The 14,328-nt window shown below is 43.9% G+C and overlaps 1 protein-coding gene across 7 annotated transcripts; it reads left to right on the top strand.

Annotated features, from left to right (window-relative positions):
• Nucleotides 1–1,321: 1,321 nt before the first annotated feature.
• On the top strand, nucleotides 1,322–13,949 carry LOC113887678 (X antigen family member 5-like). 7 transcript variants are annotated; one of them, XR_003509795.1, is made up of 4 exons: nucleotides 1,322–1,396; nucleotides 12,066–12,145; nucleotides 12,622–12,754; nucleotides 13,158–13,949. XR_003509795.1 is itself a non-coding variant. In XM_027534852.1 (4 exons), exons 1-4 carry the CDS (start codon nucleotides 1,547–1,549, stop codon nucleotides 13,352–13,354), a joined length of 453 nt encoding a protein of 150 aa, XP_027390653.1. In that variant the 5' UTR covers nucleotides 1,460–1,546; the 3' UTR covers nucleotides 13,355–13,949. The 7 variants fall into 7 exon arrangements, 4 of the variants coding, with proteins under 4 accessions (XP_027390653.1, XP_027390655.1, XP_027390657.1 ...); XM_027534852.1 differs by lacking the exon at nucleotides 1,322–1,396 and adding an exon at nucleotides 1,460–1,556 and having other exon boundaries at nucleotides 12,589–12,754; XM_027534854.1 differs by lacking the exon at nucleotides 1,322–1,396 and adding an exon at nucleotides 1,462–1,556 and having other exon boundaries at nucleotides 12,616–12,754.
• Nucleotides 13,950–14,328: the final 379 nt, after the last annotated feature.

Here is a 14,328-nt window from a genome sequence, read left to right as displayed (position 1 = left end):
CCTCTTATATCATCTCTCTTTGCCTTTGCAAGACTCAATGTGACATCACTCACACCAAGAGGGTCTTTGCCCTGTCTCTCCTGAGGGTATCATCAGTTGACAAGAATGTTCACTCGGAGCAGGAGGAGGCATTCCTCTTGAGTGTAGGGGATTCCAGGAAAGGCATGCTCAGCTGCAGAAGGGGTGGGGAAGGGTTTTTCTTCAAATCAACCAAGAGCTCCTCAACAATCATGTGGTGCTCTGGGCCTTGGAAAGAAGCCTGGGGACTTCTCTGACAAGAACCCTCCTGTGGTTCAAGTCAAAATCCTCCCAATGGCCAGAAGGCCCAAGGGACCTGGCCTTCATCACTTCTGTCACCCAATCTCCTCATTCTCCCTCCATCATGCTGTGCCTGTCACATTGCCCTCCTCACTGTTTTCATACACACTACACAGGGTTCTACTCCCCAGCTTTTCCACTGGCCTTACCTCTGTCTAGGATACTTTTCTCCCAGATACGCGTATCTCCTCTAGGCTTTTGCTCAAATGTCACAATCTTAGAACTTCCCTGACCACTCTTTCTAGATATCATCCCCTCTCTCTATTTCACTATCCCGATTTAATGTTAATCATGGCAGTTACAAACACCTGATACATTACTTGTATTTGGGGACCACATGATCCCAACAGAATGTAAGCTCCATGAGGAAAAGGTTGATTTTCTCTTTCCTAACACACAGAGTTGTGCTTGACACATGCTTTGGAGAGAATGAATGAATGATGGAATGAATACACAAATTTAAACTTGCTGAGAGAGGCATAGCTAGACAGGCTGAGGATCCTGCTAGGGAACATATTCAGGGATGACAAGATGGTGACAAAGCCATTGTCTTTATCTCACCTACGTAGTGGTGTCCTTGGGTCCCCTCGGAGTTGACCCCTTTCCTAACACAATGGAAGGTCCTGTTGTCTCTTCCACATATTACTCGCAGTCAGCGACAGAGGGCTTTCCCACGCCAGGCCTGCAGATCCCAGTCGGAAGCTTTATCTATCCTGCCCCTTGGGGGACAGCGGCTGGCTTTCCCGCATGAGACCTATTCCGTATTGAACAGGAAAGCACAAACAAGCACAATGCCCAGCATAGATAAAATGCTTTCAGTGTTCTCTGTTAGACAATGATCCCCATAGAGATGTAATCTTCAGTTTATGAAGACTTTTTTCTGAGTCCAAAATTGCAGGAATCTGTGGGGTTTTCCCCCTAACCTTGCCCTTCTGCCCTTTGTGGATTCTCCTGGAATGGTCCACAGGCATCTATATTGCTGTTCCCCAATCCCACCCGCAAGGGGCGCGCGAGATGAAACAGTTCTGTCCTGGGATGTACCACTGAGGAGTAGCAGTAAGATCACCCACTCTGAAAGGTACCATTGGGAGAGGGCGTGTGACAACAGAGAGAGGGTCCCCTTACACCGGGTCAGGCATGGACCACAGTTCCCTGCGGCGGCACTCACGGCGCCACTGGGTCCATCCCCATTCGCTCCTCTTCGTCTTCCCACTGCTTTTGAATCCGAATGGACACAGGTATTAAGCGGAAATTTTCTTCGTCTCTTTTTCAACTCCACCCCTTGGTTGGTGGGACCACTACGGAGCGAGAGACTGGCTGTCGGTTTGGGTGTGGAGTCAGGGAAGCGTTCTGGGCAGTGATTGGCCACCGCGTGATTGCAGGCAGTGTGGTCACAGAACAGGCACTGAGGGCGAGAGGCGCCTGTGTACGCGTGTGCCTGCGTTGGCGTGCGCGACTTTTCAGAGCATGCAATTTTGCTCCGCGTTTTAGTGCTTTTCCAGAAGGGGTCTAATAGGTGCCCTGGTTAGTGGCGAGGTTTGGCGCACTGGCTGGCTGTGCATGGTGATGGTGTTTCAGTCTTGTTCAGCTCTCGCTCAGTCTGTGACAGTGCACGGTCATTCACACAAATGCATGCAACTCATGTCCAGGGGGAGGTCCCTGATTTTGGTGTCTCTCCCTGGAGAATAACCTGGATCTGGCAGCTTGGGATTGTGTTTTGCTACGTGTGACAACACAGGTGCTGCTTGGGTACATTTGATCCCCTTGAGCCTTTGGGCGGGGTTGTGAGTGATGGGATATTTGATCTGAGTGGATTTTTCGAGCCATAATACAAAGCCTCTAGGATGTGTGCCTGAATACCAGGATGTGCATCTTTGGAGCTTGCTGGCCTTTCAGTCCCTGGGTGTGAGATCTCTGTGTAGGCATCTGCACCCCAGAATGTGGGATCACTGAGCTTTTGATTCTGGGTCCGAAGTTGTGATGCCTCTGTGCTGCTTTAAGGATGGGTCAGTGTAAAGGTGTAAACTATCAGCTGCTTGGGGATCTATGCACAGGTGGCAAGTTTTTCATTTGCCTGGGAACTTTATCTTAAGGTTATATGATGTTCTTGAGTTATTAAAACTTCTGTCTTTCTGTTTAGGGGGTTTTGTGTTAGGTCGGTAAGTGTCTCAGTGGTTTGGGAGTCAGTCTCCATGATGTGAAGTATCTGTGCAGTTCTCGTTTGTTTCTGTCTGGAAGACTTTGGTCTGTTTGGAGGGTCTTTGTCACAGTGTGTATGGTTATGGTCTCTGTTGTGTTTGAGGGTCTGAGACGAGTTGTGCACTCTCTGTGCAGAGATTCAGTGAGCTCTTTTTGGTGTCTCTGGGTATCTATCTGAGCTGTTTGGAGTCTTTGTGTTAGATATAAAACCTCTTATATTCTTGGCTGTGAGGTCTCTGTCCGGGAACTGAGGATTTGGAAGCTGGCAGATATGATTCTGAAGCCTGGAACCTGACATGCTGACTGTGTGTTGTTGAGTGTATCACTTGTCTCCTGAAATCTCAGTTTGTATCATAATTAATACAATGGGGCCAGTGCCCATCTTGGAGGCTACCTGTGCATGTTAGCAATGTGTGTAAGGGCCTGGCTCCAGACTGTCCTTCAGCAAATGTTTTCTGAGCACCTGCCATAGACCTGCACACTATTGGAGGAGTTTGTGACAGGACAAAACCAACCAAGTCTCTCATTTCATAGACTTGGCGGTCAGTAAATAATCAAGGGTGGCAGGCACTATGAAGATAGATATTTCTAGATCAGGGGAAAGGGTGTATGTAGGTATGATGTTATAATTTTATTTGAGATAATGAGGGAAGGACTCCCTGAAAGACTGCAAGTAAGTAGAGATCTGGAGGAAGTAAGGGAGCAGGCTGTGGGGTTACCTAAGAGAAGAGCATTCCACGCAGAAGGAACAATAAATGCAACAGTCCTGGCATGGAAATCTACTTGGCGTGCTCCTGAATGTCAAGGAATCCTGTGATGTGCTGTGTTTGGCACATAGCTCTCCTTGAAAGGGGCCTGGTGCTGCTATTTCTGTTTCTCCCACAGTTTGTGGTCTTCTGCATTTCTTAGATGAAGGACTCAAGGCTCCAACATGTGCCCTGCACCTTCTCTCCTACCTATACTTGAAATTAGAGTGAAACCTTCTGGTCCATCATGAGAGACAGAGAGCTTCAGTGTACCAGCTACCGGGATGATAGCATCCACGCTGAATGTCAGCCAAGCAGCGGACATCAGTTATAATCATGGGATTATGAGGCATGGGAATCACGCCTCATAATATTGCTCCTCTTGATGGAGGGCAGGACTTAAGAAGGAGAAAGGAAATGGGGCAAAGGAGAGAGGCAGGAAGGGGAAGCTGGAGGACAATGAGAAAGAAAACGAGTGGTTTCATCACATTGCTTGGATTTGGCCCAATTCACCTTGATGAAATGATTGGATTAGGAAATGTGGAATCTGTAACCTATTTCTTTCCTGATATTGGTAAATTTTGTCTTTAGTTATCTTTTTTTTAAAATTCTTATGGGTGGAAACTTATGAATTCATATTGACCTTTTGAAAGAGCCAGCTTTGGGTTTTGTTGATTATCTATATGTTTTTTCTAATATCTGTTCCGATCTCTATTTTCCTTATTTTGCTGACAGTCTCACTACCAAAGGGGTTTAATAAAGTCCCTGAGTTTCCCAAGTGTAGTGAAATCTCACAGATTCTAGGGCACTGTTGTAGATGCACTGAGTGAGAGTCACTGAGTGTAGATCATGGTATCTGCACTTTTTAGAAGAATTCCTCAGTTCTGATTGACATGGACAACTTGTCTAGGCACTACCGGAGCAGAGGCATGGTCTTATTTTGCCTGCGGCCAGGCTCTGTTTCTATTGAGAGCATGTGACAGGGGTTTCCTGCCTTCTCTGATGCACAAACCCAAGACCTCCAGTCTAGGAGACTCACTGACATGCTGTCTGCTGTTCTGAGGAGGCTCTTGTTTGTAGACCACCATTTCTACAAAACATCCTGATGCCAGTCTTGTCAAGACTCCATTTGAAAGATTTCTGAAGAAATCAGATTTCCATTTAGTGTGCATTTCTATGATGTAAGATCAATTTTTTTATGTGGTAGCTGTTATTGTACATATTTTGCTGTAGCTGTTGGATCTTACCCTTGACTGAATAAATAAATACACCCAGAGTTTTCCACGGGGCATCCAGACCTGTGGCTCCCTTACTGCTGGGCGACAGTGAACAAGTTACGTAGTGCCTCTGTGCCTCATTCCTCTTTTAACCACATGGAAACACTAGCTTCGAGTAAATTTAACTACTTCATGGGGCAGTGTAGACCACTGACCGTGTTAAGACATGAGAAATTGTCAGGACAGTACGTGCCATATGGCACGTTCCAAGTCAATTCTAACTGTTGTTATCACTGTTGTTAATATTATTGCTGTTCCACATTTCCCTGGAAATCGTCCCAGAGACACAATGTCAAGACCACCTTTGACACACTGCATGGACCTTGCACTATCATTTCAGGCCTTTCAGGGCCTCAAGAATGGAGTGTATGAGGTATGAGGGGGGGTTTTTGGTTTTGTTTTGTTTTTTTTTAGCACAATGAGTATCCCCCTCTTCTTATGGGGATATTGTGAAGCTTAGAGGAAATATTTGGGTTTCATCATGTGCTCGTATGAAAAAGTTTAGTGAATATTCTATGTGAAGTTAGATGTCTAATGACCTCTTCATAGGATTTGCATCATGACGGGAAAGCAAGTGGTCACTGGACAGTTATAGAACATTAGTATATAAATTTTTAAAAACATTGCCCAGGGAAATTAAAAGGCCTTTTATCAAGTCTAATTCTCAATCAAATCTGAAGATCTGAATCTGATGAAGATATGAAAATGTTAATAGTCAAACGATCATCAGTAATGCTTTATTTCTTGTGTGGTTTTCACATTTCCAGTTTTGTTGTGTTTCTTATTTCTTCCACTAATACTCATGATTGTTTAATCCAAGGGTGATGATATGGATATTTTCCAAGGTAAATCATGAGGAGATGTTCAGCTGTGTTTTGGGATGCAGAGTCTGAAGACAGGGGCACAGATCAGAGACGACACAGATCAGTTGGGATTGGGGAGGTAAAAGCATGGGGGCAGGGACAGGGGCATATGAGTAGAAGCAGAAACGGAAGTGAAGAGAGAGCTCACCCTTCTGGATCGTGCTTAGCTCTCCATATGTACACAATGTGCATATGTACTCCATATGTACTCAAAAGTCTTTGAGTACTCATAACAACACTGTAAGGTGAGCATTTTTAATGCTATCATCCCTTTCTGCAGTTGAGGAGTGGAGACACACAGACGTTAATGGGTGAATGAATTTGCAAAAAGTCACCTAGCTGGCAAGAGCTGAGACAGATTGGTGCCCAGGCCAGAAAGAAACAGACAGGCGTGGTATCTGACTCCCAGTCTGGAATACAGTGCAGTGTCTAGTCTACTGTGGGTCAGAAGGCAGATCAACATGTCCATCCACATGAAACACTACGATGGATCTGCATATGGATTGAACACAGTTCCTCCTAAGTGCACGAAAGTCCATGGGGTGTCATGTCAACATGTAAAGATCACAGAGAACAGTTCCTAGTCCATATCAAGCTCTAAACATGTATTTGCCGAGACAGACATTAGTGGAGCACCCTCATCATTCTGGAAAGTAGCATAACCATAGAAATAATGTAATGATAAACAGAACAACAAATACAATATCATGAAGACATTACCTCGCCCATCTCCTAATTTTCTTAAATGCAGATTCGACCTGAAAGGCAATAGACCAGGTGTTAAATTTTTTTTCTCTTAAGTGTGGCATTCTAGATAATTTCCAAATAACATTTTATTAATATTTTAATTTGTTGTATCTTCATTGTTACATAGGCAGTTTTCCTATTATAATTGAAAGATGGACTTTCTGAAAACTCGTTTTCTTCAGGTATCTTGAGGTTTCAGCATAAAAAATTGTATTGGTATCTGTGCCAGGTGAAAACCCAATTGGCACACTGAAGTCAGAAGTATGATTTTTGGTACAGTAGGTAGGGGGCTGTAGGGGAGGAGAGAGGTCCTGATGGAAGGTTAGCTAAGCCTGCAAGTGATGTGAAAACGGTCACTGACTCTAAAGGCCCAAACCAAACAACAACTCACAGGTCCCTAGGAAGACACTGGTGTTCCTTCCACATAAGTGTCTGTGTTAGGACTTTCAGACCATTGCTCTTTTGGCTCCCATGATGCATTGGGGCAGCTGGTGACACTTATAACACAGTCCTGCTTTGACTCAGGCTGTGGACGAGAGTCACAGCCTCCCCTGCAGCACCGCCCCTTTTGTGGGTGATCTGGAGCCCTTTTTGTGATGTCTGGGAGTCGACAGATTCTGATGGGAAATGAGGAAGAAAATACATAGCGCAGGGGGTACATGCACCGTCCTTGATAAAGATGCAGCTGCAGCTTGTTACAGTAACCAGTTGGGGATGAGAAGAGTTTGATTTGGTGACTCAAAGAAGAAATGTGGAAGTGAACTCAACGCAAAGGGAGAAAACATATTAAGAGAGGCTAAACAGCTACGATTCCCATTTCTGTAGCAGGCAGGGTGCTCCATTACTGTTGTGAGAAGGCTCCGTGCTCTGAGCTCTGGGAGGGAGTGATGAGTGTTCTAAGGACCCACCATCAACCCTAAGCAGGGGGCGCTGAGTCTGTAAAGACATAAGTCTCAGCCTTCAGCACTGACAGACACAGAAACTTCTTAGCCCTGTTGAAAGTGGGGCTGTGGCACGTTCAGTTCAGTTGAGTTCAGTTCAGTCCCTCAGTCATGTCCGACTCTTTGCGACCCCATGAATCGCAGCACGCCAGGCCTCCCTGTCCATCACCAACTCCCGGAGTTCACCCAGACTCACGTCCATCGAATCAGTGATGCCATTCAGCCATCTCATCCTCTGCCTTCCCCTTCTCCTCCTGCCCCCAATCCCTCCCAGCATCAGAGTCTTTTTCAATGTGTCAACTCTTCTCATGAGGTGGCCAAAGTACTGGAGTTTCAGCTTTAGCATCATTCCTTCCAAAGAACACCCAGGACTGATCTCCTTCAGAATGGACTGGTTGCATCTCCTTGCAGTCCAAGGGACTCTCAAGAGTCTTCTCCAACACCACAGTTCAAAAGCATCAATTCTTTGGCACAGGGAAACGCAAAGGTAAGGTGGTGGTGGTTGTTCGTTTTCAGTCGCTTGGTCGTGTACCACTCTTTGCACGAGACCCCATGGACTGTAGCACCCCAGGCTCCTCTGTCCTCCACTATCTGCCATAGTTTGTTCAAATTCATGTCCGACGGATTCTCAAGTGTCTTCTCCAGCACCACAAACCAAAAGCATCAATTCTTTGTCACTCAGCCTTCTTAATGGTCGAACTCACACATCTGTACATGACTACTGAAAAAGCCATAGTTTTGACTATACGGACCTTTGTCTGTAAAGTGATGTCTCTGCTTTATACTATGCTGTCTAGCTTTGACATGGGCTTCCTTGGTGGCTCAGTGGTAAGGAATTCGCCTCATGGGTGTACCTATGGCTGATTCTTGTTGATGTTTGACAGACAACAACAAAATTCTGTAGAGCAATTATCCTTCAATTAAAAAATAAAGTGACAAGAAAAAAAAAAAAAGAATCTCCCTGCAATGCATGGGATGCAGGAGTCAAGGGTTTCACCCCTGGGTTGGGAAGATGCCCTGCCATGCCCTATGGGAGGAGGGCATGGCAATCCACTAAAGTATTCTTGCCTGGAGAATCCCATGGACAGTGGCACCTGGCAGGCTACGGTCCATGGGGTCATAAAGAGTCAGACACAACGAAGCAATGAGCATGCATGCATACTAGCTTTGTCATGGTTGTTCTTCCAAGGATCAAGTGTCTTAATTTCATGGCAGCAATCACCATGCACGGTGATTTTAGAGCCTCCAAAATTAAATTTGTCCGTGTATCCACTGCGTCCCTTCTGTTTTCCGTGAAATGATAGGACTGGATGCCATAATCTTATATTTTTGAATGTTGACTTTTAAGCCAGCCTTTTCACTCTCCTCTTTCACCCTCATCAAGCGGTTCTTTAGATCCTCTTCAGTTCCTGCCATTAAACTGCTATGATCTGCATGTCTGAGCTTCTTGATATTTCTGCCAGCAACCTTGATTCCAGCTTGTGAGTCATCCAGCCCATCATTTCCCATGATGTGCTCTGCATGTAAGTTGAATAAGCAGGGTGACTCTATACAACCTTGTCTTACTCCTTTCGCAATTTTGAACCAGTCCGTTGTTCCATGTTTTATTCTAACTGTTACTTCTTAACCCTCATACAGGTTTCTCAGGAGACAGGTCAGCTTGTCTGGTAGTCCCATCTCTAAGAATTTTCCACAGTTTGTTGTGATCCACACAGTCAGAGGCCTTGAGGTAGTCTAGTCAATGAAGGAGAAGTAGATGTGTTTCTGGAATTCCCTTGCTTTCCCCATGATCTAATGAAGGTTGCAATTTAATCTCTTGTTTCTCTGCCTCTTCAAAACCAGCTTGTATATCTGGAAGTTCTCGTTCCATATACTGTTGAAGCCTAGCTTGAAGGAGTCTACTAACTGGAGGCTTCAGAAATATGGGACAATCTAAGCTTGAGAAAGTGGAGGGCATGAATGAAGCCCAATAAGAGAGACAAGAAGAGGATTCTCTACTTTCCATGATGTTAGCAAGATGGGCAAGGGCTAGACCATACTTTCCAGTTCCTGTGTAGGACAGTAGCCTTTATCTAGAAAGTCATAAACAGTTCTGGAACTGTAAGAGAGGGAGGGAGAGGGTGGTGAGTGGGAGACAGTCACCCTGAGTGGATGTGAGAGACCCCTTAGAAGGGGGTTGACAATTAAATGGAGGGGAGCTTTGGACTAGAGCAGATGTGTTGGACATGGGAAAAAGAAGATGCATTAGACATTTTCAAAGTAAAATGGACAGAACTCAGCAAGAACGTTGACTTGAGGTGAAGGAGATGGAATTGTTAACCTGGTTAAGACCAGGTTTCTTTGTCCTATCATAAGGGTACAAAGGTGTCATGGGGAATCCTGGAAGTTGGCCAGGTCTGGGAAGAATTTCAAATAAGATTTTTATATTTATGAGCTCAAGGTCTAGATCGATACAATAACCAGTATTTACATACTTAAAAGATCCTTTTTTTAAAAAGTGAGAAGTATTGAGATATAATTTATATACAATAAAAGTCAGTGCTTTAAAGCATTACCGTTTGTCAAGTTTTGACATATGCATACCATTGTGTAAATGCTACCACAAAAAATGTAGAAAACGTCCCATTGGTTTGAAAATGCTCCCTTGGGTTATTTGCATTCAGACTCCTTCCTCCACTCCTATACCCTGGCAACCACAGATATCTTTCTCTGCCTATAGTTGTGCTTTTCCAGAAATCCATTGACATGAAATCATATAATACATAGCTTTCTGTGTCTGACATCTGTCATTGGCACAGCTGAGATGCATCCTTGCTGTTACACGCATTAGTAGTTCCTTTTTAAATACCATGTAGTGTTCTTTTGTACGAGTATTCTCTTTTGTTTTTCTTTCATGTTTATACCAGTTGTTGAATACTTGGGCTGTTTCTAGTTTTGGCTATTAGGAGTACATGAGTAGAATATTTGAGTAAAGGTCCTTGTGTGTACATGTTTTCCTTTCTCTTGGGTAAAATTGGGTAAAATTAAAACTCCTAGTAAGTACGAAAATTCCTGCGATAATAGAAAAAGAAGAATGTGGTACTGGAGAAGAATGCAGAAATAGCTACAGAAGGAATGAAACGGCTAAGCCAAAGTGGAAACAACACCGAGCTGTGGATGTGTCTGGTGGTGAAAGTGAAGTCCGATGCTAAAGGAACAATACTGTATAGGAACCAGAGGTATACTCAGAGAAACTAGTTACCAGTTCAGAGATTTAAATGTGCAGTGCACCAAGCAAAAAGTGGAAACAGAGGCATCTATTTATGTACTTATTCCATGGAAGTGAGTAAAGCCATTGGGAGTATGACGGAAAACCCAGAAGCAACGAAGGAAATGCTTCATCAGAGCATGTATAAAAATAGGTATTAAAAAACGTAATATGTATTTCTGTCATGACTGTCTTTCTGAGACACATTCTCCACTAAGGGTAACCTAGGACTACCTATCACCACAGGTTGTGGATGCATAAGAAAGACTGCACTGGAAGGAAAAAAATATAGTCTTCAAGCCCCTTTCTCATCCACCAGAGACGCTGCGGTTCCAGGACTCCACCTCAATGGCGGGAAAACCGCAACCTGCACTGCTGCTGCTAAGTCACTTCAGTCGTGCCCGACTCTGTGCGACCCCATAGACGGCAGCCCACCAGGCTCCCCTGTCCCTGGGATTCTCCAGGCAAGAACACTGGAGTGGGTTGCCATTTCCTTCTCCAATGCATGAGAGTGAAAAATGAAAGTGAAGTTGCTCAGTCGTGTCCGACTCTTAGCGACCCCATGGACTGTGTAGCCCACCAGGCTCCTCCATCCATGGGATTTTCCAGGCAAGAGTACTAGAGTGGGGTGCCATTGCCTTCTCCGGCAACCTGCACTGCACACGCCCAACTCAGTGAGCATGCGCAGTGTGTGCGTGCGCATCCGTTGCTGCGCATGCGCCTTGGTGCGCATACGCCTTCCTGAGCGATCTGTGAGGAGCGTTGGGCGTGAGACGGGTCTGTTTATTCAGTCCCGGTTCTTTCTCACTACTTGAGACTCACCAGGTAGGTTCACAGGTCTGTCCTGTCTGGAATTTAAGTGTGTGTGCGTGCGAGGGTAGCCAGTGAGTTTCGCGCTGGTCGGGCAGTGCCATCTAGGGCCTTTGAGGAGGAAGGCCCTCAAGGTAGTCATCTTTCTCCTCACAAGTGTTGCGACGCCATACTTCTTGCCTTGGTGGGCGGAGAGGAAGGGCAGTGGGCAGAGGAGGGCAGGCGGTAGGATGATGGTGGGGGGAGACTTGGGGGTGCTATTTGAGATATTTGGTTCAATGGGGCCCTGGAACTGACGACAGAGCACAGAATCTGGGGCCGGCAGTGGGACCTGGGCAGGGGGCAGGGTGGGTGATTAAGGAAAGGCCTAGAAACCGGACCGCAGTGGGGTTGTGACTGTATTGCGGGTTTTGTGGTAAGGTGCCAAGAGAGAAGTGGACCGGTTGCTCTGTATGCAGCCTCATCTCAGCCCCAGACACTGAGAAAATCGCCATAGTCAGGCTGTAAAGACTGAGCCTTTCTTCGTGTTCCAACTGAATTCCAAGGGAGTTGGGGAAAATAGGTCTGGTGAATAGGAGTGTGACATGAGCAGTAGTCCTGAGCTTTTAAATTCCTAGCAGTATTTCACTAAAGATCTTCATGATGGAGAATTCTGTTGTGAAATCAAATGTCCTACCGAAAATTCAGCCTTCTTCTGTACCTTAAGGTGATTTCTCTGCTGGCTTTGCAAAGACACAAATGGCTTTGCAAGCGACTGTATTTGGTGTAATTGAAATGCATGTACACTCATACTTAACCAGAGTTTTCTTTTGAAAGTATTCTCACATTAAAAAAATAAGTCAACATATGGTCATAAAGTGATCAAATATAGCTGTACTCTTAAATACATTTTCTAAATCACCATATTCTGCTTTCAGGGAGAAATATGAGTGGGCAAGTGGCATCAAAATTGGGACCTACAAATCAAGATTGCGCCCAGGTGGATGAACCTGTGGTTGTGAGTACCTTGCCATTTGATGTTTTCTACTAGCACAAGTTTATTTTTGAGAAAATGATGTTAAGTAGTACAGATGCAGTGATAAAGGTCTTCCATGCTGATAAAGGGTGAGAATTTGTCTTAGGAAGGAACATTGATCCAGATATAGTCTGGCATTGCCTGGATGAGTATACTGTTAAATTCCCTGGAAATGTGCCCAGTGACTCCCTCCTCCTGCTTATTAACAACAGACTGCATGCTTCCATCCCAACATAGATTTAAATAACTTCCAAAGTCTTTCTGGGTAACTCTTATGGGAGCTAATTCATCTCTGTGTGAAGAGTAACATTATTAAAAGTAAGTACATAGAATTGTGTTGGGAAAATGTTGTTAGGTTTACTTATGCTCAGATATATCTATGTATTATGTATATTTATGCTATTAGATGTATTAACAACAAAAAGGTTTTATTTGCATGCACACTCTACTTGGACCAGCAGCCCAGTGTTGAGCAACCTCAACAAGAGGAACCGCCAGCTGAGATTCAGGATATCACACCTAGAAAGGAGGAAGTACATGGAGAGGATCCAGTGAATCGTGATGAAGAAGAGGAGAAGGATCCCTTTGAAGGTAAAGTGTATCTATGAGTCATGCCTTTAGACATAATCAGTAAGAAGAGGAAAGGAAACAGTAGAAAAGGACTTCAGACAGTTCCTAAAAAACTGAGGAGAGTATAGTTTGCAGGTCAGTGTGGTCGCTCAAATTTTCCCTTATTTTCAAGACAAAGAGAAGGGGGCAACTAAGGTGTCTGAGGACAACCCTGGAAAAGGAAAATGGTAATAACATTCGGAAAATTCTGCTTTCCTTTTTCTCCAGCAAAACATTCCCAGAAGAATGCTCCTGAGGTTCTTATTCATCACATTTTTAGCATACTAACCTAAGGCTTTTAATTCATAACACCGAGGGAATGAAGATCATCATTCCCTTGTCTATATTGTATGCTTTACAGCTGAATTGATGCATTTTTTTAAAGATTCTGGCCTGGAAGCTGATCTCCAGCAATTGGCTCTGGCAAAGACTGGGGGTGAAGGTGGAGATGGTCCTGATGTCAGGGAGGAGTTTGCATCAAATACAGAGCCTGGTGAAATGCCAGAAGCAGGTATGTCATCCATTCAGAAAGTAATTTATGTGGTTTCTGTTTTTCAGAATATTATATCTTTACTAATATAGAGGGAACATTACTATTATTTTAATAATAGAGTTCACATATTCTTTGAAAGATAGTTCAGACCCCAGATGCCTGAGTGCCTGACTTATAGACTTCAAATAAAGAAACGGACAGGATCAAAGCCATATCAAAATGAAACAAGGAAACCATTTTCTTCTCTTGAGTATAAGTACTTTAAGCAACAGCTAATAATTTTCAGGTTCTTTTATAATTTCTGCTTGTAGCAAATATGGAATGCATTTGTAATAAATATCAGTTTATTTGAAATATGCTTAGGCATCCAAGTAGGTTCTAGTACCAGCTTTAGCATAATGTGTGTGATTCTATGAAATCCTTAACTTCTAAACTCAACTTTACTCATGTAAGTTGTGAATTCAGAACAGATACACGCAGGTGCTGATTTTTCAATGCTAATTTTTGCATTCTCTGATTCTCTTTGATGGAATGCATACAAGAATACTCTGTTTTGTATGATGTATTTATCATAAAATATCATCTTGAGTCAAATTATAACAGGGGGATTGAGATTTCATTTTCTGACGGGGGACACATGTACACCTGTGGCTGATTCATGTCAATGTATGGCAAAACCCACCAGAATATTGTAATTAGTCTCCAATTAAAATCAATTAATTAATTTTTTAAAAAAGAAAATGAGCCAACATTCTGCTTGATGTTAGTTAAATTCTCTCAAATTCTGAATTCTCTAGCTTTTAAAAAAACAGTTGCATTTTAAATCCTTTCCCCAGGGAATCATGAAATGACTGAATAATAAAATGGCCAAAGACCGTCCAGTTTCCTATTTCTGTGGCTGATCAAGTTGAGAGTGCATTTAGTCAGTGATATTCAAGGCAGGTGTGAGTAAGATACGTATGCTAAGCACACTACCTGCCCCCAGGTTTGGTCTTTTCTTGGGGAAGGAGGTTGCTTATTTCAATTGGAGGATCATTACTTTATAATACTATGATGGTTTTGC

Source organism: Bos indicus x Bos taurus, chromosome X, assembly GCF_003369695.1.
Source record: "Bos indicus x Bos taurus breed Angus x Brahman F1 hybrid chromosome X, Bos_hybrid_MaternalHap_v2.0, whole genome shotgun sequence".
Lineage (NCBI taxonomy): Eukaryota > Metazoa > Chordata > Mammalia > Artiodactyla > Bovidae > Bos > Bos indicus x Bos taurus.
This window is presented reverse-complemented; position numbering and strand designations above follow the sequence as displayed.